Source organism: Falco punctatus (genome assembly GCF_963210335.1).
Source record: "Falco punctatus genome assembly, chromosome: 12".
Lineage (NCBI taxonomy): Eukaryota > Metazoa > Chordata > Aves > Falconiformes > Falconidae > Falco > Falco punctatus.
The window spans coordinates 13,986,953-14,010,028 of NC_137592.1; the positions used below are offsets into that span (position 1 = coordinate 13,986,953).

The following is a 23,076-nucleotide window of genomic DNA, read 5'->3' on the forward strand; positions in this document are numbered from 1 at the left end:
GGCCAGAGATATGTCAGGGCTGGAAACCCACTGAGCAGCCCTGGTGTGGAGGTGGACTCCCACAGCTCTGTGGGACATGGTGGTGGCTGGAAGAGTCCCAGCTGCGTTACCTGGGGTAGTTTTAGGGCTGGCTTTGCCCTGTGACTGCCCACTCCCCTCTCCCTGGTGGGAAGCCCTTTGAGGACAGTGCTGGAGTCCCACGGGGCCCTGGGGAATTTGCCACCTGGGCCAGGTCACTTTACCTGCCAGGGCCGGGGGCCCCCAGGGAGCCTCTCGGGGCCCCTTGAACTCTGCAGATAAGGTGCTTTGCAGCTGTCTGGTGTGCGCAGTTCAAAACACAGCACAGGGCTGAACCCCCCCCGCACCTCCCCATGCCACCCGGCAGCCGAGATAACAGCCGGTCGGTGCTGGGAGCAAGTTTGCATGGTGGCTGTGGGTGCCGCAAGCCTGAAGGCAGAGAGGGCCTAGAGCTGTCTCTCCTTTTGCCCATGAAGGAGTGGAGAGTGCAAGGTGAAACAGGTCAGAAACATTACCTGGGGACCTTCACCTCTGCTGTCCCCTTACAGGGGAGGGCTTTGTCTGCAGGCAGCAAGGCAAGGGAGGAGGCCAAACTGCCTCCATCCTGCTCCCTCGCTATGATCCCTCCCCAGGAGGCAAGCACCAGCAGTGCTGGGGGCAGTGGACGGTGCAGCAAGCCTGTTTGCAGAGGGGCAGGGCTCAGAAAGGAGAAGAACAATAGGAAGTGCTATCAGCTCTCTGATACACTGCTTGCGAAGCACACCAGGAGTAGGAAGCCTGCTACCGTCGTTGGAGGGATGGGGGATCAGAGGAAGAGAGGCCATAGCTGAAAAGCCAGGTGAAGCTTTTGCCTCTCTGTTCGCCGTGGAAGAGCCTGAGCAGTTTCTTCACCTTCTGTTGGGGTGCTCCTCAGAGCATCCGCCGAGGAAAGGTTAGAAAGCAAAGCTAAACAGCAATAAGTCGCTAGGGCAAGGCGACGTTCACCGGAAAGAAAGGGAGGGTGAGCTGGCTGTCTGTCACGTGTGGCCTCTAGTCATTCATTCACAACTGCCGCAGCCCCCGGGGACCGGGAGGGGGAAAGGTGTGACGTTCATTTCTAAGAAGAGCTGGAGGGAACTTCAGGGAAAAGCTGACTAGCAGATCTGCTGTGTGTCCCAGGCGTCTGTACGGGAATGGGGCCTGTGGGCAGGTGGGGAGGCTTCTGCCAAGGGGTCCCCGAGCCGGGGCAGCGCTTTGTAGCGACTCGGAGCTCATGGTGCCCACGCTGCTTCCCAAAAAACATTCAGTCAGGGCTTTCAGCCTAGTTCTTAAGGGAACTGGCTGGTCAGGAGGGAAGGTCCTCACATGGCCCCATAATTAGTACAAAAACAGGAAGGAGGGTATAGGAGTCAGCAGTCCGTTTTTGCAGTGGAAAGAGATCGCTGTGTTGGGTCCCATGTTTCTTCAACGTGTTTGTGTGTGACCTGGAAAAGGGAATGAGCAATGAGATGACAGGGCTTGCTGAGGCGATTGGATTACTCAGGTTCGTGGGGACAAGTGCCAGCTAGGAAGAGTACAGAAGACCATTACAACACCGGGCAGTAGGCAGATGAAATTCAGTTTAGGTAAATATCAAGTGATAGATGAGGGGGGGGGGGGGGTGGGGAGAAGCCCCAGATCTGCAAACAAGATTACATGCTGAGCCGGCCACTTGCAGCAAGGCCTGGGGCTGTTTTGGATAGCTTGGTGGGCATAAAAGCACATCAAATCGTCTTTGTGAGTGATAAGGCTGGACATCCTTCAGGTGCTCTTCAAATTGGTGTCTCACCCCCTCGCAGCCCCCGTGTGGCCCCAGCCCCAGCATCTCTGGAAGGGTTGAGGGAAGCTGGGGAAGGTTGGGAAGAAAGCGACGAGGAGGACCGAAGGCGTGGAGCTGTGCCTGGATGACTAAGTAAGCTAGAATTTCTCTGTTTGGGAAACGTGCTGCAGGGTGGATACAATCCAGGCCTGTAAAGCTGTGGCTGCCATGGAGAAGCCACTCCAATGTTCATCCACCCTTTGACAGCGAGGGCGAGGGAGCCCCAGCCAGGGCCCTGTGCGCAGGCAGAGGTGCTGCCCTTGCTCAGAGGCTTCCGAATTAGAGAGGGAAGCAGGGTTTTCACAGAAGCAAAACGCACCGCAGGCTACAAAACACATGGACAGCATGCCCCTGCCGGCTCAGCGGCTGGTGGAGCAGTTGGGGAGTTAGTCAATGCCTGTGCCACTCTCACCCTTTCTTGGCATCTGCTTTTGTCCTATGACGGAGACAAATTTTTGAGCCAGACTGGCCTCTGACTTGACCCAGCGTTACCTGCCCTTATTTTGGGAGGGCTTATGTTTGTCTCAGCACCGTGGTAATGGTGCACAATTGTGCACACTCATACGTCTTGTGAAATACAAGCACGTGTCCTCACAGTTGGTGGCTGAAGGTGGAGGTGGGCAGGACACCGCTCAGGAGGCTGGTTCCTTGGACCCCGGCACAAGGTAGGAGGACCTGGGGGTGCGTGGTCAGAGTTAAGGCACACACACGAAATTTCATGGAATGGGCAGTTTTGGAGTGTCGCCCATCCTCCAGCTGAGTCATGGCCACCTGCATGTGACCTGCACACCTGTGCCGGGGTTGTTCCCTGCCCGCAGGTGAACCTCGATGGCCCACAGATCAGCCCTCCTGCCGGGAGGGCTCTGGTGTTGCCCGGGAGGGAAGTCGGACATAGGGGATGGGGTGAAGCCTGGTGAAGCACCTGGCCCTGCCCCATCTTGGCCACGCTCGGAGGAAGTGCTGACCTCGTCCTTGCAAGGTGATCCCCTACAAGTGGCAACAGGAGGATGTGTGCGGTGCTTGCCATCTTGTCTGGGGACTGCAAGAATGGTGCTATGCTTGGTGTGGCATAAAGACCTTTTCTTAAAAGAGCTGGTGTTCCTGGTTATAAACCCATAGCATGCCTACCTAACACTGTGAAATTGCTCTTGGGTGGAGAGAGCATGGGCTGTGCTCACCTTTGGTGAAGACAGCAGAAGCAGGTGAAGAGGCGATGCGTAGGAAGGGAGAGGTAGGGAAATCTCTGAAGCCCGGTGACAAATGGCTGCCTGCAGGCGTGGCTGTCCTGCAGTGCAAGTTTTTCAGTGGAGGTTAGGCGGTTTTGGTGATGGCTGGCCCTGCCGTGGGCTCCCAGGGCTTGGTTGGCAATGGGATTGCACGTGGCCCAGTACAGCAGGTGTCACTCAGCGTCTGTCAAGGTCTTTGTGCGGCATGAATGGGCAATTACCATTGTGCCATCTCTTGTTTGTACCTGCTCAGAGGTGCTGGCCTAGGGTTTGTTAACCCTGCTCTTTGTTATCTTGCTCCTTCCGCTTATACGTCGCTTCTGAGGGGTAAGACAGACTGCTTGACGCCCAGGAACAAAATGGATGTGCTTATGCCAAGGCCCTGCATCGCTTCTCCTTTTCCTTGTCCCCCAGGCTGTGCAGCCATTGGGCTGGTGGCTGGGATGAACATCAGCAGGCTTGTCCGGGAGGGGGTTAGAGCTGGGCTGTGCCAGCGAGGTGGCTGGAGGTGGCCTCCGTCCCCTGGTCCCTTATATCCCCTGGTCCCTTATGGTAGGGCTGCTCTGGCCAGGTGGGAGCAGGGTTGCCACCTGTTGCTGGTGTTGCTGGTGTTGCTTCCTGTGACTTTTTCTGTTTGTTATAGAGTTGTTTGTAAAAGCCGAAGGCTGAACGCGTTTCCTGCCGTAATGAGTGCTGACCCGCGTGCCCCTTGGCAGGCACCGGCTCTTTCTGGAGAAAATTAGGAGGCACTTAGTGAAGTGAGACAGAAAACAAACACAGGCAGGAGGCTGTGGCCGGGCAGCTGGGCAGCACTCGCCAAGGAGGTTGGGCTCCTGACGCAGGGATGTGGGCGCTCTCCGGACGGAAGCAGGCAGCGGCTGGGAAAGCCGCATGGCGGAGTGCCCTGCCCCAGCACCCCCCGAGCCCCACGCCCCAGCCCCCTGCCTTCTCCCCAGTGCCCTCGGCTCCTGCCACCTCCTTCCTCCACCACAGCCTCCCCTTCCTCCCTTCCCTGGATGCCTGGGCAGCGGACCCGGGCCATGTGCCAGCTGTGGTACTTGACACCTCTTCTCCTCCCACGCGGATGCCGCTAGACCCACATGGCTCCAGCCCCCGTGACTTGAGCTGGGGCCTGATGCTCACCCCTGAGCGCCGGGGGGTGCGTAAGGGGACACATACACCTCCTTCAAATACGCTGAACACGGGGTTTACCCGGGCTCTGTCCTCCCCAGGTACGTCTGTGGGGTTGGTCTCTACCCCTGTTTCTTGGGACACTGATGCAACCTGGTGGAGGGCTGGGAGTGGGGCGAGGGCCTTGGCTGGGCAAGGGGCAGTGTGTTGAGAGCTTGCTGGGAACCCGTGGCAGGAGCTGGGGTTCTCCTGCCTGTTTTGGGGTGAGATCTGTTAGCTTGGGGATGAGCAGTGGCCCCGGTGACGTTTCTGTGTGCAGGGGGGTGGCAGCTGTATTTGCAGATCCCCTTGCTAATCCAGGGTCAGGGCTTGGGGTGTCTCCTGCCCACAGGGGCACTGGCAGGCTGCCAGGAGGGGATTTTGGGATTTTGGGATGTTTTCTTTGGAAGCCTGGGGTAGCTCGCGGGGGCAAGGCAGGAGCTGCCGTGCCCTGAGCTGTCTGCATGGGAAGGCGGGGGAGCTGTGCTGCACGTGGCTCTGGCATCAACGAGGTGGCACCTGCAGGTTGGTGGGGCTGTTGGTCCCATGCAGACGTACTGCTGTCCTGCTCTGCCTTTTCGAAGCAGCCAGCGGGCTTCCTGAATCCATCTCCACATCCTGCCGGCTCTGTTTCAGCTCCATCACAGCCGTAGGCTCCGCACCCTGCAGGACCACAGCAGGGGAGGAGGTGAGCGGTGCCCACAGCCACGCAGGCACCTGCGACATGGGACGGGCCACCGCTGTCTTTAATGCGTGCCGGGGCTGGCAGGGACTACAGATCCCAGCATGCTGCTTCCCGCCTGCCTCCTCCCTCGCCCTACCTGGCACTGTGCAGGCAGGGATGCTGTAGCTAGCGGCGGTGCTGGGCTGAGGGGCATGCCCCAGGGGGGCCGGGGGCTCAGCACCGGGAGCCCCGCTGCAGATGAAGCCCTGGGAGAGGTGCCGGAGCACCCCATGCTGCGCCGCCTGGACTGGAAAAGGACAAGGCAGGCCTGCGGATTCTCCGGGGCAGCTAATCCTCTGCCCCAGGAGGAGGGGGGTGGGGACCGGGCAGAGGAGGTCCCTTCTCAGGGCTCCTGGGGCTGCATCTCCGGGGCTGTCTGTGGGGAGGGCAATGCCAGGGTGGTGGCAAGGGCTGGGCAGATGGTGATGGGGGAAAAGGAGCGGTGGGTGCTGGGAAGAGGACAGCAGTGCCAAGGACACTCTTGGCTTTCCGAGGAAAAGGCCATGAGAGTCCCAGGGAATGGGAACAAGGGGGGGGGGGGGGGGTTGCATGGTTCTGGATGGAGAGTTTGCTGAATTAAATGTGTCTTTTGTGCCGCCGTGCCCCAGGCGTTGGAGGGAGGTGGGGAGGGCAGCGGGGTGGACACAGCTCGCTGCACATACGCTTCACTGGCAGCTCCAGGATTGGGGGCAGAGAGCTACGGGCTCACAAATCCCTTAAGAGCCTGTGGCAGAGCAGCTGGGCAGCCAGTGCCAAGCAGCCTGGGCATCTCAGGAAAGCGGTTTTCCTTTCAGAGGGAAGGCTTGGTGCCCCCCAGCCAGCAGAATAAAGCAGTGTGTCAGTCCCTCCACTGAAGGGCTCTGAGCTGCAGGCTTCCAAAGCTGCTGCACACTGCTCTCACAGTTTGCTGTCTCTGTTTGGCCCCTGGTAATGTGGAGCATTTACTTGGTGGCATGGCCTGGGGTTAAAATCCGTGCTGCTCCTGCTGGGCCTGTGCCCCTCACTCCCCCATAAAGTCCTCTGTTTGCTTTCCAGACGGAGAGCAGCCACGAGACTGGGCGCTGACCTGTTCTGACTCCTGCCACACAAGATGACAGCAAGAGACGGGCCCCAAGATAGGTAAAGCCAGGCTCTGGTGTAAGTGTGGGGGCACATCGAGAATACCAGGAAGTGAGGGAGCACGGGGGGACCCAGCATCTGGGGGACCCCCTCTCCTGTATGCTCACTGAGCTACCAAGCTGTCCCTTCCTCAAGATGCTCTATCAGTTTTTCCATAGCAAGCAGGATGTAAACAGTCCCCAGCACTGGGACACGCCTGGGGAGCATGACTCCCTCCCAGCTCTGGCAATGGCCACTGTGCATCTGGGTGCCACCTGCTGAGGAGCACCCAGCCTCCCCGCACCTTTGTACCCTCCTGGGGAGGGCCTCCCATGGCCCCTCTGGTGCCACATCTCCTCCAGCAGCCCAGGCCAGGGGCAGGGCAATAAATTCTGTCCTCCCTCCTTCTCCTGGTTCCTCCCGCTTAGGGATTGGGACAGTCAGAAGCAATGCCTGTCCCCTGCCCTGCCCAGTGTCCTGCTCCAAACCAGTTTCCTCCACAGGTACAAGGCTGTCTGGCTGATCTTCTTCATCCTTGGCCTGGGAACACTGCTGCCATGGAATTTCTTCATGACTGCCAGGGAGGTGAGGGCTTCCCTCCTGCTGCTGTTCGTGACACTAATTGTCCCCTGTCACATCTAGGGACCATGGTGTAGGTGTGGCAGAACAGCACAGAGCCTCCCCACTTCTGCACACAGGAGACAGAAGCATGGGTGACCTGGGTGGGACAAGTGGCACTGAGGCGACAGGAGGGCTGGGCATGGGGCTAGAGGGGGGCTTGAGTGTGCTAGGGGGAGGCTTTGCAGCACCTTGGCCCCACCAAGCTCCTTCTCTCGCAGTATTTCATCAGCCGTCTTGCAGACCCAGAGGATACGAGCCAGTCCCAGAACCAGACTGGTGCGGCTGCCTCGTCCCCCTCCTATCTGAGGTCCATGTTTGACAACTTCATGACTCTCTGCGCCATGGTGCCCCTCCTCATCTTCACCTGCCTCAACTCCTTCATCCACCAGCGGTAAGCCTTGCCCCATCCTTGCCCCTGCCACCCAGCCCTGGCCCATCCTCCTGCCCCAGCACTGAGTCAAGCTGCAGCCCATTCAGTCAAGTCAAAGGCAAAACACTGGTCTGCCGTGCTGGGGTTTCACTTGGATTCTCCCCATGGGAGAGCTTGGCCCCAGCCTCGCAGGCTTCTGGGGAATGGGTTTTCCTCACCGAGATCCTCTCTTGCAGGATTCCCCAGCAGATCCGCATCTTAGGCAGCCTGGTGGCCATTGGGCTGGTGTTTTTAGTCACTGCAATCATGGTGAAGGTCACCATGGATCCTCTTCCCTTCTTCATCTTTACCATGATCAGCATCGTCTTCATCAACTGTGAGTGAGGTAGTGGGGGGACGGAAGGGGGCACAGGTCTCTCTGGGAGAAAAGCATGAACCTCACTGCGAAAGAGCCCAGGAGGAGGGGGGACCTACCTTGCCTCACAGGGCAGGGGCCTTGGCTCCCTGCAGAGGTGCGAGTTCATCCTTGCCTTTGGTTTCTCATTTCTGCTCACCTTTCCCCTTCACAGCCTTCGGCGCCATCCTCCAGAGCAGCCTCTTTGGGCTGGCAGGGCTCCTGCCTGCCAGCTACACAGCTCCCATCATGAGTGGGCAGGGCTTGGCAGGCACCTTTGCCGCTTTGGCAATGATCTTCAGTATTGCCAGTGAGTAATCCCTGCCCTGTGGGTGACAGGCCCTTCCCAAGGGCACCACTGCTAACAGGGTCTGCTGGGGTTATGCTGGAGGGCTGGGGGGAGATGACAGCAGGGCCTTGCTCCTTTCAGCCCTTGTCATCTTCCTTTTTCCCCTTGTCTTCTCCCTTCCTTATCCTCCCAGTTGGCGCCCAGCAACCTGAGGGCTTCATTGGTTACTTCACCACAGCCTGTGTGGTGATCGTGCTGGCCATCTTCTCCTACATCCTTCTGCCTCGCATGGTGAGACCCTGTTGTCCTGGTGGGGAGGGGTGTGGGAACATGGGACCTTTGCACACCACAGCACAAGGGCTGTGGCCCACTGGTACCCCAGCCTTGGCTCAGCCTCTACCTTCTGGGTCAGGGCAAGCTCTCCTGAGGGAGCTCTCTGGGGTACTTCGCACCTCAGATACCCCAGTATCCTTGGGGTACTGTGGAAATGGGCCCCTGGGTGAGCAGGAAAGCATCAGTATCAGACGTAAGTAGAAGGAATACTTTGCCTGTACTGCATTTGCCCATATTGCCCATATCGCCTATTACCACACAGCCCCTGGCAGCCTTCTTTCCTCACATGTTAATGAGTTTTCCGTGGCTGTATCTCTGCAGGATTTCTTCCGATACTACTCCATGAAGGACAAGACAGAGTACCGCGTGTACAATGCAGAGCTGGAGACCAAAAGAGACCTAATTAAGAAAGGTGAGGAGCGGAGAGGAGGAAGAGGAAAGAAAAAGAGGAAGAGCTGAGAGGAAGAATGAGACAGAAGGACTATATTACATCTCAGCTTTCTGGGGTCTGCTGTGCCCTACTTGTGTCTCTCCCTGCAGATGAGCCCAATGGGATGGAGCAGAGTAACTCAAAGATCATCCCTATCCACAACCCTGATGAGAAGCCCTCGGTCATTGCTATTTTTAAGAAGGTCTGTGAGTTGCCAGCAACCCCCGCGCTGCCCCTCATACCAGGGGATGGGCACAGGGGTAGGAGAGCATGGGGACAGGAGACCAGCCCTGCACTGGTCTCTTGCCCTGTGTTTGGTACCAGCCTCTTTCTTTCATCTGCCTAGCTCTGGGTCATGGCTGTGTCTGTCTGCTTCGTCTTCACTGTCACCATCGGTGTCTTTCCCTCCATCACAGCTAAGGTGTCCACTGTCCTCGGAAAGGGAAACAGATGGGGTAAGTGTGGCCAGGGATGGGGTGTGGTAGGACGAAACTGGGAACAAGGTGAAATAAGAGAAAAGAAAGTGAGGCTTGAAGTAGTAGGCATGTGTGGTGGGTTGATGCCAGGTGGATGCCAGGTGCCCACCGAAGCTGCTCTATCACTCCCCTCCTCAGCTGGACGTGGGGGAGAAAATACAACGAAAGGCCTGTGAGTCAAGATAAGGACAGGCAGATCACACAGCTGTTACTGTCACGGGCACCACAGACTTGACTTGGGGAAAATAAATTTAATTTATTACTAGTCAATGAGAGTAGGATAATGAGAAATAAAAACTACATCTTATAATACCTTCCCCCCACCTCTCCTTTCCTCCCAGGCTTCACTTTATTCCTGATTTCTCTACCTTCTCCCCCACAGCGGTGCAGGGGGATGGGGAATGGGGGTTGTGGTCAGTTCTTCACATGTTTCTGCCATTCCTCCTCAGGGGTAGTCAGGGGGAGGACTCCTCACACTCTTCCCCTGCTCCAGCATGGGGTCCCTCCCACGGGAAACAGTCCTCCATGCACCTCTTCAACATGAGCTCTTGAGTCCTTTCCACAGGCTGCAGTTCTTCATGAACTGCTCCTGCATGGGTCCCTCCCATGGGGTGCAGTCTTTCAGGAACAGACTGCTCCAGCCTAGGTCCCCGGTGGGGTCACAAGTCCTGCCAGCAAACCTGCTCCAGCCTGGGCTACTCTCCACGGGGCCACAGGTCCTGCTAGGAGCTGCTCCAGCGCAGGCTTCCCACGGGTCACAGCCTCCTTCAGGCACCCACCTGCTCTGGCGTGGGGTCCTGCAAGGGCTACAGGTGGGGATCTGCTCCAGCATTAACCTCCGTGGGCTGAGAGGGGCAGCCTGCCTCACCATGAACTTCACCATGGGCTGCAGGGGAATCTGCTCCAGTGCCTGGAGCACCTCCTCCCCCCACTTCTGCGCTGACCTTGGTGTCTGCAGAGTTGTTTCCCTCACGTAGTCTCACTCCTCTCTTCTGCTGGTGCAGATATTTGTTTTCTTCTTAATATGCTATCCCAGAGGCGCTACTGCTGTCATTGATTAGCTCAGCCTTGGCCAGTGGTGGGTCCGTCTTGGAGCTGGCTGGCATTGCCTCCATTGGGCATGGGGGAAACTTCTGGCATCTTCTCACAGAAGCCACCCCTGTAGCTCCCCTGCTACCGAAACTTTGCCATGCAAACTCGATTCAGTATGCCTGAGGGGAAGAGGAAACCACTGTGCCTGATGGTTTGGATGCGGACACCAGCCCGGCTGGGAGACCATTCCAGCCCTTAGTGGAAAACCAGGAGAACCTAGACTTGAAAGACAGTTTCCGTGCAACTGGCAGGAGAGCCTGGGGCACCCTGGGCTCATCAGTGACCTTCTGCCCCTTTTTCAGGTCTCTACTTCATCCCTGTCTCCTGCTTCCTGCTCTTTAATGTCTTTGACTGGACAGGACGGAGTCTCACTGCCCTCTTCACATGGGTAAGCATGGGGCAGGGAGCAAACGCCCTGGCAGTCTCCATCCCCAGGCCCCTTGGCCCCAACTCTCACTGGGGCTGCCATCCATGGCTTGGAGCGGGAAGGAGGTGCAGAGCTGGCCTCTGCCTTGGCTTTAAGTCCTAAGCAGAGATTTACGGATCAGAGCCGAGAACCACAGTGTTGTGTTGTCCTCCTCCCTCTTTCAGCATGGCTTGGATGAAGCTGCCTCCTCCATTTCAGCCTCTTTGTAAACAAACCTTCACTCCAGCTATGCAAACAGCGAGACAGGACGGCGGCAGGGAAAGAGGGTGAAAGACAGGGCAGCCCAAAATAAAACCTCTGGCCTCGGCACAGGACACAGCTGCTTTAAAGAGCCTTATCCTGGGAGCAGGACAGAGCCATGCCATGTGGGTCACAGAGCTATCTGTCCCCTGCCATGTCCCTTTGCTCTCATCTCCCCTGCCTCGCTTAAAGCTGCTGGAGCTGAGTGATGGGAGCGATGGTGGTGGGTGACGAAGGGGGCTGTCCTGGCTGCGACTCTTCCTGCCCCTTCACCCACCCCCAAGTGCTGTTTCCCCCTGTATTGTTCAGGCTGTTTGTTTAGAGAAGCTTCTCAGCACCATGGGTTCTGTCCGTGCCTGGCTTCCCCACGGCCTGGAGCCGCTTCTCCCCTGGCCACCACAGCTGGCTGCCCTCAGCCTTGGCCATGAGCCGTGTTGCCTGGTGTCCAGGCTACAGCCTCCATGGTGGGATGACCCAGCAGGAGACGTTTCCAAAACAGGGCTGTGTGGAAAGTCTGACTGCCTGCGGTTTGGTCCTCATTTCCCTGGTTGGGGCCCCGCTCGCTTGTTTTCTTCTCAGGCAGGAGAGGCTGCTCCTGCCAGTTTGCCCACAGACATAGCAGCTGGCCTAACCTCAGCTTCCCCCCGTGCTCATGAGGCATCCCAAGGCTACACCAGCCCAGCAGCTCCCAAGGCAGCTGTGGGTCTCTCCTGACCGAGACCAGCGAGCCCTGCCATCTGCGACCCTGGCACCTCACCGAGGGGCCCCCAGACAGAGCCAGGCATGTCTCGTACCAGGGGTTGCCTTGGTCCCAGCCACAGGGGGATGCCGCCGCCTTCTTCATCCCAGTGTCACATGTCCAGGGACTCTGTTTAGGATCTGAGGAGACCGTAACTCAGTCTGTGCTTTTCCCAGCACTGTCTGAAACAACTCCAGCGTAATCCCTTTCTCAGATCGCTGGATCTCGCTCTGCTTGGCTGGGGGATAGCTTAGGAGGCTGAAGAACTGGTTAAAACCCCGTTTGCAGGCCCTGAGGTGCCAGAGGGGATTTACCTCAGCCAACCTTGTCCTACACGGTGGTTTGCTGCAGGAGCAGATTGTGTGAATATGCACAAGGCTCTCCTGCCTGCCTGTGTGTTCTTTCCAGCAAGGGCTTAGCAGTCGCTCACAAGCCCACCTCAGTATTTTGGCTCTAGCGGTGCTGCTCTCCAAGTCAGCTGGAATAGGACTTTCAGTCCTGGTACGACCTCCTTACCACAGCAGGTGGTGATGCTGAGACTTGTTGCAGTAGAGGAAGTCTCGGCAACTTTGCCATCTCTGTGGCTTCTCCACAGCCCTGACAGGAGGGACAGCCTCTGTATAGCCCCTGCCAGCATGCCGTGGGATGGGGAATGTCCATTTCTCAGCTGCTCAGTGACCTATGTTTTTCTCCCAGCCTGGGAAGGACAGCTGCCTCCTGCCAGTGATGGTGGCCCTCCGTGTCATCTTTATCCCTCTTTTCATGCTGTGCAACGTGCAACCCCGTGAATACCTGCCTGTCATCTTCTCTCATGATGCCTGGTACATCATTTTCATGATCTTCTTCTCCATCTCCAACGGCTACCTGGCCAGCCTTTGCATGTGCTTTGGGCCGAAGTGAGTAAAAGCTGGGAACAGGGGAAGGGTTGGTTACACTCCCAGTTGCCAGCCCCAGTGTGACTTCTGGAGTCTGGCTTTGCCCAGCTCTGGGATCTGGAGAAGGGGATGCAGGTGCAGAGGGGAATTGCCACACCACCTCAGGGAAGAAAACCCCGGTGTCCCATCTCCCAGCCTTGTACCTTCATATCCTAAAGATGAGGAAGCCATTGTCTGGGCTCTCCCATTTCCCCCACCTGCCACTCTGGGGAAGTGGCTGGGCACAGCAGGGATCTGGAGGGGAGCAAAGCGTGGCACAGCACCAAAGCAGGGTGAGCACCCTTGCCCAGCACAAGAACACAGGCAGCATGAAGAGCCCAGCCAGGGCTCAGCCAGACGGGCTGCAGTGCATGGGGGCAGGAGTCAAGGTGGGGCATCCCTGGGGCTGGCAGCTTCAGGGCAGCCTGCCTGATGCACTTTCTCTGTCTGTATGAGCCCATAAGGTGGAGGCAGAGTCTTGGAGCCAAGGTGGATTTGCTCTTGCTGCTCCAACAGCTGCTGGCTCCTCTGTGGCCTCCTATTTCTCTGTTCAACTCACAGCAGGGCTTGGGGCACACATCCCCGAGTATGGGTCTGACACCTGTTTCTCCCCTAGGAAAGTGCTTGCTCATGAAGCGGAGACAGCTGGAGCCATCATGGCCTTTTTTCTGTCACTGGGCTTGGCCCTAGGAGCTGCGGTCTCCTTTCTGTTCCGAATTCTCATCTAGCAGAGGTACCTGGAGGGTGCACGGACACCGAGAGACGGCTCCGCATCCTCCTCCAAGGCCCTGGATACCTTGGTGCCGTGGGGAGATAACACCTCACGCCTGCCCCTGCCAAATCGTACTGCCACGGCAGATGTTACACCCAGGGACGGTTCCACTCCTGTGGGGTTGGCCTGGCTCCTGCCATGCTCGGCTGTGTGATGCCTTCAGGCCTACGTGCCTTCTCCTTCCCCGTGCTGTGTGTGTGTGTAAGACCCCTGGGATATCACAGAGGTCCAGCTGCCTCCCACGCTGCATAATTTCCCCAGCTCAAGGCCAAAAGCCATTCTCAGCCGCCTCCTCTCTGACAAGAGTTGAAGGCTGGTATCCAGTGTTATTCCCTCTATTGCCCTTGTCCCCAAGGCACCTAGGGACTTGCTGTCCTCTCCTCTTCTTCCAGGGGGGCCTGGAAACATCCCACACCACTTCCCCTGCTGTTGAGACTTGCAGATGGGGAGGAGGGCCCCAGCCAGCCTCACCATCCCCACTCTCTGCTAGGCTGACATCCCCAGTATATATCCCAGGCTAGGCTCCCAGCAGTATCCCAGGAACCCAGACATCCATGTCCCACCCACATAAAGAGCCAACACTGTGGCTAGGCTGAGGGAGGAGGGGGTCTCCACACCACACCTTCTCCTCGCCTTTGTTCCCTTTTTTTTTTTTTTTTAATTTTGGGATTCTGCTTTTCTTTCTGCCTCCCAGCTGTTTAACAGGAGGTCCCACTGTGGGCTGCAAGAGGAGAGGTGGCAAGGCCCTCCCCATCCAGGCTGCCTTCCCTGCCCACCTGTGCTGCAGGGGGAGGCCTGACCTCTCCCTTGGCTTTCCCATCCCCTGACTGTGTAAATGTGTCTATACAATTGCCATTTTCTATAAAAAGACCAAAAAGCCCCTTTGGGTATGTGTGTGTCTCCATCACCGCTGGGGAGGGAGAAGGGCTGAAGGGAGCAGGCACCATCGTTCCCCGGGTCCCCTGTAGCCCATCAGGCGCTGAAGTGGCCAGGGCACCCCTGGCAGAGGTAGGGCCAGTGGTTCTCCACTTCGGGGACCTGGCAGCATGGGAGGGGGGTGCTGCCCTTGGGGTACGCCAAGGGACCACCAGCACCTCTGATAAGGAGAGGATGCACATTTGGGGGTGCAGCAACCTGCAGCACATGCACCTGGGAGCTTTCCTTATGCCTGGGAACAGCCGGAATGCCGCCTCCTGCTCCTGGGGGGGACGACGGACTATACCGCCCTGCCAGCAGGCCTCCACCCCACATCACTCTCCATCACCCCCTCGGCACCCCCAGCCAAAAGCTGTGGGGCCCGGGTCTCCCCACCCTACCCCCAGCTTCCTTGGCCAGCCCGGCCTCTGCCCCCACGGGGAGGGTGAGGCATCACCTTAGTGCCCTCAGACTGCAGAGACACAGCGTAACGCCGGCTCCCCGGGGGGAAACGGGCCTGCTTTGCCCTCAGGCCCTGACACGACCCCTCCAGCCCGCCTCCCCATCTCGGCCCCTGCTCACGCTCAGGGCCCTGGCCGCGCCCAGCCTCAGGCCGGCAAAGCCACACGGCTCTGGGCCCCGGGGAAGCCGCGGGACGGAGCTGAGACAGCGGCGCCCCCGGGGCCGCGCAGCCCCCCGCCCAGGCCCGGAGCCTGCTGCCGGCAGCAGCCGAGGCACCGCCCGTAACCCCGTAGAAACCTCTGGAAGTTCCTCGGCACCGCTCCCCACCCGCCACGGTGCTCCTCCGCCACCCGTCGCGGGAAATAGTCCCCCGCGGAGGTGCGGGCCGGCACCTGCGCGGAGCTGAGCGCCACGCGCCCGCCTCCTCCGCAGCCGCCGCCGCTAAGCGGTAACGCTGCGGGCCTCGTAGGGCGCCCTGCCGCCGCGCCTGGGGCCCGGAACGGCAGCGCGGCCAACCCGTAGGGCTGTGGGCAGGGCCGACGGGCTGGGCAGGGCGGTAGGGAGGCGGCTCACGGGGGTGGTGGAGGCCGGGATGGTGCGGCAGGAAGCAGGGCCGTTTTAAGGCGGAAGGAGACGGTGGGCAGTGTGCACACACACCCCCCGAGCCTATAAAAGGCCGCCGGCGGAAGGCGTCCCCCGTTCGCTGGTCGCTGCTGCCGGAGAAGGTGAGGGCGGTGCGCCGGGCGGGCCGCTGCGTCCCGGTGCTCCTGGCGCTGACAGCCGCCGCTTGCCTTGCAGATGCCTGAGGCCGTGCAGCATGAGGAGGAGGATGCAGAGACCTTCGCCTTCCAGGCGGAGATCGCCCAGCTCATGTCGCTCATCATCAACACGTTCTACTCCAACAAGGAGATCTTTCTGCGGGAGCTCATCTCCAACGCCTCTGACGTGAGCCTGGGCCTTCCTCGCCCCTTTGTGGGCGGTCTCCCTCTTCTGCTGGGGGGCTCTGGGGGAGGGTGATGTCCTGCTGGGGGTGCCCAGGGAGAGGCCGGTGCCTAGGCAGCCAGCGAGGCATGTGCTGGGGGAGGGAGGCTGTGGCAAGCATCACCTTTTTCCCTAGGCGCTGGATAAGATCCGCTACGAGAGCCTGACAGATCCCTCAAAGCTAGACAGTGGTAAGGACCTCAAGATTGACATAGTCCCCAACCCCCGGCACCGCACGCTCACCCTGGTGGACACTGGCATTGGGATGACAAAAGCAGACCTCATCAACAACCTGGGCACTATTGCCAAATCCGGTACCAAAGCCTTCATGGAAGCCCTGCAGGTGGGTTACCTTTGGCTGCATGGGGTCCCTACGGCCTGGGCCTTAGGCTGTCACTGGGTTATAACCCAGCCCTGCTGTCTTCTGTGCTGTGGGAGCTGTTGCCCTACCCAAGTGCGCTTCCCCCCTTTTCCGGCAGCAGGGAGGAGCTGAGGGTAGGGCTGGCTGCTTGTTGGCACATGCCTCTTTTTCTTTACATGTTGACCCAGTTCTTTGCTGCTGTGGATCAGTTGCAGACATCTTCTGTCTCTTCAGTGATTTATCAGTCTTTCTCTGCTTTCGTAGGCTGGTGCAGACATCTCCATGATCGGGCAGTTTGGTGTGGGTTTCTATTCTGCTTATCTAGTGGCCGAAAAGGTGATTGTCATTACCAAACACAATGATGATGAGCAGTATGCTTGGGAGTCATCAGCTGGGGGCTCCTTCACTGTCCGAACTGACCATGGTATGTATTGTACAAAACCCCAAGTGTATTTGTTTGCTAGAAGCACCCCTTTTTTCCTGGTGCTCCCTAGATCTGTGATGTGTTGTCAGTCATGCCTGTTATTGTTAGGTGTTAAGTAGTGTTTAGCCTTGAGGAGCTGGTCTCACTTGCTCTCTGCCCTTTTAACACTATGCCCTGAAACACTGTTTCTTTCACCATACTGTAGGTGAGCCTATTGGACGGGGCACCAAAGTGATCCTGTATTTGAAAGAGGACCAGACAGAGTACTTGGAGGAACGGCGTGTCAAAGAAGTGGTGAAGAAGCACTCCCAGTTCATTGGCTACCCCATCACGCTCTATGTGCGTTAAGGGAGGGACTGTGGGGATCTACTGGAAAGCTGGAGGCAGGGGTGGGTGGTGTTGGGAACAGGAGCCCAGAGGAACAGAGTACAGTCTCTTCCGTTCCCATCCATAGGTCCTGGCTGCTGGCTATTGAGCAGTGGTGTTCCTAGCTTCTATGGCCAGAGGTGTTTTGAGGCTGGGGTCTTACTGGAGGTGAAGGTGATGGGTACCCTGCCATGCTTTTGGCTTTGATCTGTGCAGCTGGAGGTCATCTAAACTACCTGTGGAGGGAGGAGGGTTTCCTGCCCCTGTCTCCTCAGACACAGCTTTTGGTTGCATGAGCTATGGAGGGACTCTGAGGGCTGGTTTCAGGAGAAGCCCTGGTTCCACATGTTGTGTTTGGTGGGCTTTTGAGGACCGTCGTTTCTCATCTGCAGCAAAAGGATTCCTGGTCATAGTTGCTTGGGGCTAAACTGTACTTGTTTGTCCCTTTCTCCACAGCTGGAGAAGGAGCGTGAGAAAGAGATCAGTGATGATGAGGCAGAGGAGGAGAAAGATGAGAAGGAAGAGGAAGAGTCAGCATCTAAACATGAGGAGAAACCCAAAATTGAGGATGTGGGCTCTGATGAGGAGGAGGGCGGAGACGTGGGCAAGAAAAAGACCAAGAAAATAAAGGAGAAATATATTGACCAGGAGGAGCTGAACAAGACCAAGCCTATTTGGACCCGCAACCCTGATGACATCACCCAGGAGGAGTATGGAGAGTTCTACAAAAGCCTCACAAATGACTGGGAGGACCACCTGGCTGTCAAGGTGGGTGCTGGGCCACTCTGGCTTCCCAGGAGAGGCAGAGGGTCCCTTACCAGGCTGTACCTAGAGCCACCACATGGTTGTACCTCAGGGGCATTGAGGGCTCCCGGGCCGCTTGGTGGTGCCTCAGCCTGCACTGTGACTCCCATGTGGGTGGAGGCATGGGCAGTGCCAGCCTAAAAGCAGGACCCGGGAGGATGCTGGGCTTCAGAGAAGCATGACTCCTCTGTTCGGGCCTGCCGGATGCTGGAGACCCCTGGCATGTAGGGGGCAGTGGGGCTGAGGAGGGGGGAAATGCAGGCTGCTTGGATGCTAGAGACCCTGCTGTGCCCCCCTGCTAGCCCCAGGGCTGAGGAATGACAGTCCAGCCTGCCCACAGCAGGTCCTGGGGAAAGGGGTAGGAGGGAAGCCACCCCAGCAGCTGTTTTTCCTTCCTGGCTCTGCAGCACTTTTCTGTGGAAGGGCAGCTGGAGTTCAGGGCCCTGCTCTTCATCCCACGCCGTGCCCCTTTTGACCTCTTTGAGAACAAGAAGAAGAAAAATAACATTAAGCTGTATGTGAGGCGTGTATTCATCATGGACAGCTGTGACGAGCTCATCCCCGAGTACCTAAGTAAGAGTCCCCTGCCTCAGCCTCCCAGTGCAGAGCTGGGACCCCCACAGCCTGTGGTACCACTCCCAGTACAAAGTGTCTGGATGAGGCACTAGCTGGTGTGGGTCTTGGCACTTTTCCTCGTGTGATGAAGCTCAGAGCTCTTAACCCGACTCCTGTTTTCATTTCTCCTACTCAGACTTCATCCGGGGTGTTGTGGACTCAGAGGACCTGCCTCTAAACATATCTCGCGAGATGCTCCAGCAGAGCAAGATCCTAAAGGTGATCCGCAAAAACATTGTGAAGAAATGCTTGGAGCTTTTCTCTGAGCTGGCAGAGGACAAAGAGAGCTACAAAAAGTTTTATGAGGCCTTTTCTAAGAATCTGAAGGTGAGCTGGGCACACTGTGCCATGTCTTTTCTGCATGGGTGTTAAGATTGAGGTGGTCTTGCGAGTACCCCAGAGGGCCTTTGTGGGCAGCCGGCCCCTCTGGCTGCCTTAGGCCCAGCACTCAAATGATCGAGGGTGGGCAGCGATATTTGTGCCTCAGGGGTGGAGGAGTACATGCAAGTCCCATCCTGGAGGCTTCATGCATCTCTTCTGCCCCCAGCTGGGCATCCATGAGGACTCAACCAACCGAAAGCGCCTTTCAGAGCTGCTGCGTTACCACACATCCCAGTCAGGCGATGAGGTGACTTCGCTTTCAGAGTACGTGTCCCGTATGAAGGAGACGCAGAAGAGCATCTACTACATCACAGGTGAGCCAGAGCTCCTCTGCGCCCTATTAAGGCGGAGGCAGGTTACCTACCTACCAGCCCTAACCTGAAGCAAATTTTTCTGGGTCGGTTGTGCTGCCTTCAGCAGGCCCTCCCTGCTGAATCGCAACTCACCCCTGGGGGCTGGGGAAAGACCACTGGGCCTGGAGCCCCGGCTGCAGCCAGTTTATGCTAGGGGTTCTGAGTGACTGGTGCTGTTTGTCCTGCTGTAACCAACTCTTTAACATCTTGGTGACATCTCATTTCTACCCCCTACAAACACAGGGGAGAGTAAGGAGCAGGTTGCCAACTCAGCCTTTGTGGAACGTGTGCGGAAGCGTGGCTTTGAGGTGGTGTACATGACGGAGCCTATTGATGAGTACTGCGTGCAGCAGCTCAAGGAGTTTGATGGCAAGATCCTGGTATCGGTCACCAAAGAGGGTCTGGAGCTGCCTGAGGATGAGGAGGAGAAAAAGAAGATGGAAGAGAGCAAGGCCAAGTTCGAGACCCTCTGCAAACTGATGAAGGAGATCCTGGACAAGAAGGTGGAGAAGGTGAGATGGGCAGGGAGCTCAGCCCTGGGCTGGAGGGAGGAGGGCTGCATCCTCCGTGATGCCAGCAAGGGCCCCAGCTCAATGCATGCCTCTCATCTCCTGCAGAGGAGCCGCTAAAGGAGACTGGAGGTCCCAGCATGCACCATCTTGTTCTAAGCAGCCAGGCTGCAGATGAGGGGCACTGACCCAATTACATGCATTGATGGGAGAGGGTAAGTGTGGGAAACATGCAGTGGGTGCTGAAGGTGCTGGCTGAGCTGTCCAAACTAGTCTGTGCAGTGGTCCTGGAGCTGCTTGGAGAGGATCTCTGCTTGCTTTGGGGTGTCCCCAGGTGAATCTGGGGCAAAGACCTTGGGCTATCATATGAGCTGTGGCTGGGCCCAGTCCAGGGTGTGTGGGGACCTTGCTCAGCTGACTCTTGGCTACATTGGCAGGTAACTGTCTCAAACCGGTTGGTCTCATCTCCCTGCTGCATTGTCACAAGCACCTATGGTTGGACAGCCAACATGGAGCGCATCATGAAGGCTCAGGCACTGCGGGACAGCTCTACCATGGGCTATATGATGGCCAAGAAGCACCTGGAGATCAACCCTGACCACCCAATTGTGGAAACCCTCCGCCAGAAGGCTGATGCTGACAAGAATGACAAAGCTGTCAAAGATCTGGTGGTGTTACTCTTCGAGACTGCTCTCTTGTCCTCTGGTTTCTCCCTGGAAGATCCCCAGACCCACTCCAACCGTATCTACAGGATGATCAAACTGGGGCTTGGTAGGTGTCCATGCAACTGCTCAGTCCTGGAGCAGCTCCTGGAAGCAGGTTAGCTGGTCAGGCTCCTTTGTAACTGTCTTGGGGCAGAGTAGAGGCCAGTAAGTGAGCCATGCTGGTGTGATGTGCAGGGCTGGCTGTGTACATGAAGTGGCTATGGGCAGGTGGAAACCTGGAGCCAAGGTACTTCGGGAGGGCTCAGGGCTCTTGAGTGGACTGTCCTGTCCTTCATAAGGCCAGAAGCCACCACCGGCTGCTCCCATGACAAGCTGAGGTGCTTTATTTCTTCAGAGTGAATGTCAAAAGTCTCTCATGGGTGTTGTGGCCCATCTGGTGAAACAGCTTGTGCTTGCATCCAGCTTTTTTCTCAAAATCAGCTATTTAGCTAAAAATGTAAATCGGGAGGTGCTGTGGCTTGGCCTGACTACTGGATGTTAATAGCCCTGTGCCTTAGGCTGTGGGCAGGAGCCTTTGGGAGAAGCTGTACCTCTGGGATCAGGTGTTTCTTGGAGGCCTCATCTCTTCCTTTCCTCCCTCTCCTAGGCATTGATGAAGATGAGGTGACTGCAGAGGACCCCAGTGCAGCAGTTTCTGATGAAATTCCCCCACTGGAGAGAGATGATGTATCCCACATGGAAGAGGTAGACTGAAGTAGGAGGAAGCCTCTTCCCTCACCTGCCAGGCCTCTGCCCTGTATCGTGTCTGCTTAGAAAGGGGGTCTGCTCCCACCAGTTGCTACTGACCCCTTGGTGGTGTCTGTTCTTTTGAGGTTGTTTTTGGCAGGGTGCAGGAGGGCATGAATGCCTCTTTGTCAGTAGTGAGTGATACAGGCAGCCTGAGGCCTGTCTGTTCTGTGTCTTTCTGCTTCTGTAGGAACAGTTGATGGGGAGTGGAGGTGAGGCATCAGGCTTCCCCCCTCTCCCCTGCCATGAGGTCTCCCGCTTTCCCAGTAGGCATCAAACACTGCCCTTGTTCCACCGGGGTGGAAGAGCCCTTTCTCTGAGCTGCTGCCTACCTGAACACCCAGGGCAGGATGTTTGGTTATTTTTTTGTTGGATCATTTTTCTTTGTTTTGTTCTACTGGAATTAGAAGTGTCAAAGAAATGTGGTTTACGTGGTGGGATCCCTTGTGTTTCATGCCTACCATACAGATGAAAGGGTCTCAGCCTGTGACTCTTGTCTCTCCCCTACCCTAACTATTTTTTCAGAGCTCTGTTTAAGGTGCTCTTTACCCCTTCCCTGCCCAGGTACCGCAAAGTGGGTAGGAAAAACAGGTGACCTGCTGTGCAAGCAGGATCATCACCAGTGTGCAGTAGTTCACCCCCAGGGCACTGCATACCCCACAGCCCAGAGACAGACCTTTCCAGCTGTGCCAGGACCTGAGCCGGCACTGCTGCTGGCTGGTCTGAGCTGCGTGTCTCTGGGTGCAGGAGCTGTCTGCCTGTTCCACTGCAGGGCAGAGCCAGGGGGCTGCTCTTAGGCCAAAAGGTTCCATGCTCTAGACTCCTTCTTCCCTCCCATCTCCAGCCTGCCCTTTTTGGGCTTCTGCAGCCCTGGGGGCGTTGGCAGTATCTGGCCACCTCCTAGGTGATGAAGCCTGGGGCATCACCTCTGATTAATGTGCCCCTTGCTAAGCTCATGCCCCACAAGCAAGGTTTGTCAGCCTTAGCCACAATGGCTCCCTGGGCTTTGTCAGAGAAAATAAAGGTCTGTCTTGCCAGCAATGATGGGCACAAAATAAGAGTGGGCTTTAGTCAGCATCCATCTTCAACGGGGGGGGAGGAGGTAGAACCTGCTGGAGTCCCTGGCTGCACACCAAGGCACTGTGGGGCATTGTGCTGCTGCTGTGGCAGCTGTTTGGGTGCAGGCTGCTAGAGCAGTGCTGCAGCTGAGCTAGCAAATGCCTTCAGGGTGCTTTTCTTTCCCTGGGACAGGACAAACATGTTTAAATGTTAAGATTTTTCTCTCTGTAGGAATGCTTTGCCAAATTGGTAGTCACTACTTTTTAACTTAATGTTTTGGGGTTAGGGTTTTTTCCCATTATTTTTTCTTTAAATCTATTAGAAAAGGTATCCCATTCCCAGCCTGGTAGTCAACCTATTTTCTTTCTGACCAAAGAGGGGGGAAAAAAAATCTATTCCAACATCAGTCTGTCAGCAGGTGCTAGGGGCAGATACTGGGGAATTTATAGAGGCAGGATGGGATGAAAGGCCATGAGACTGCACAGGCACTTTCAAGAGTGCAGAGCTAGGAAAAGGAGCATAGGTAAAACTGCTGGAGAGCTAACACCTCTGAAGCCTGGCCTGTGCTCAGCACCAGCTGTTACCCCTGCTGGCTCAGCTAACTGCACTGTGATAAGCAGCTCTTGTCCCTAGTCTCCTCCTCTGTCTCTTTTGCAGCCCTCACCAGTCTCCCTTTTCTCTAGCTCTGTTAGGCCATGGGCCCATCTCTGACCACATCTCAATCACATAAGCCTACAGTCAAGGTTTTTTACCAGGCCTCCCATATGTACCAGTAGAATGTAACCACCCCAGTCAAGCCTCCCTGGCTCCAGTGTGGGGCCTGTGGAACTTGTGGTGGTACACATGCACCCCATAAAGGATGGGCTCCTCCAAAGCCTTGCTGCAGCACTGGTGCCCCTGACAGGCAAGTGTTCAGGAAGCCTCTGCACCATCTCTAGTACACAGGCTGCAGCTGTACCTGCTGGGGCTGCCCAAGCTGCATGATGCAGGGAATGCAGGAACCAAACCAGAATCAGGCTAACAGCTCTTCTACCTGCCCACCAGCACAAGCAGTAGTCCAAATCTGGCAGTGCTCCCCAGTCGTGTGTGCAAGGATCTCGCATCAGGCCTTGTAGCTTTGGGTCCAACCCTGCCCGATACCTACCTGGGCAAAGGCAGAGGCACCTGTGTGGAAAGGAAAAACAGTTTTGCTGTCCCAGAGAGACTAGGGACAGATGAAGGCTTA

The 23,076-nt window shown here is 57.1% G+C and overlaps 2 protein-coding genes across 12 annotated transcripts in view; both read left to right on the forward strand.

Moving 5' to 3' along the window:
- Positions 1–14,050, forward strand: part of SLC29A1 (solute carrier family 29 member 1 (Augustine blood group)) — a 34,718-nt gene extending 20,668 nt beyond the window's left edge. For 4 of the 10 annotated variants that reach the window (XM_080407869.1, XM_080407870.1, XM_080407868.1 and 1 more), the window contains 12 exons: positions 6,011–6,094; positions 6,577–6,658; positions 6,913–7,085; positions 7,301–7,440; positions 7,634–7,768; positions 7,941–8,038; positions 8,402–8,492; positions 8,621–8,712; positions 8,857–8,965; positions 10,381–10,466; positions 12,181–12,380; positions 13,015–14,050. In XM_080407869.1, coding sequence (XP_080263995.1) covers positions 6,066–6,094; positions 6,577–6,658; positions 6,913–7,085; positions 7,301–7,440; positions 7,634–7,768; positions 7,941–8,038; positions 8,402–8,492; positions 8,621–8,712; positions 8,857–8,965; positions 10,381–10,466; positions 12,181–12,380; positions 13,015–13,126 — 1,347 coding nt within the window. In that variant the 5' untranslated portion in view covers positions 6,011–6,065 and the 3' untranslated portion in view covers positions 13,127–14,050. Of the gene's footprint in view, positions 1–410; positions 520–739; positions 950–1,818; positions 1,949–5,991; positions 6,095–6,576; positions 6,659–6,912; positions 7,086–7,300; positions 7,441–7,633; positions 7,769–7,940; positions 8,039–8,401; positions 8,493–8,620; positions 8,713–8,856; positions 8,966–10,380; positions 10,467–12,180; positions 12,381–13,014 lie in introns of those variants that run through there. The other 6 variants (XM_080407863.1, XM_080407865.1, XM_080407864.1 and 3 more) reach the window with 6 other exon arrangements.
- Positions 14,051–15,026: 976 nt separating this feature from the next.
- Positions 15,027–21,232, forward strand: HSP90AB1 (heat shock protein 90 alpha family class B member 1). Of its 2 annotated transcripts, XM_080407856.1 has the most exons (12): positions 15,027–15,272; positions 15,346–15,492; positions 15,665–15,871; positions 16,154–16,313; positions 16,519–16,652; positions 17,136–17,447; positions 17,891–18,056; positions 18,235–18,425; positions 18,646–18,793; positions 19,076–19,344; positions 19,779–20,112; positions 20,653–21,232. In XM_080407856.1, exons 2-12 carry the CDS (start codon positions 15,346–15,348, stop codon positions 20,757–20,759), a joined length of 2,175 nt encoding a protein of 724 aa, XP_080263982.1. In that variant the 5' UTR covers positions 15,027–15,272; the 3' UTR covers positions 20,760–21,232. The 2 variants fall into 2 exon arrangements, 1 of the variants encoding a protein (XP_080263982.1); XR_013931325.1 differs by lacking the exon at positions 20,653–21,232 and adding an exon at positions 19,450–19,556 and having other exon boundaries at positions 15,027–15,492; positions 19,779–19,916.
- Positions 21,233–23,076: the final 1,844 nt, after the last annotated feature.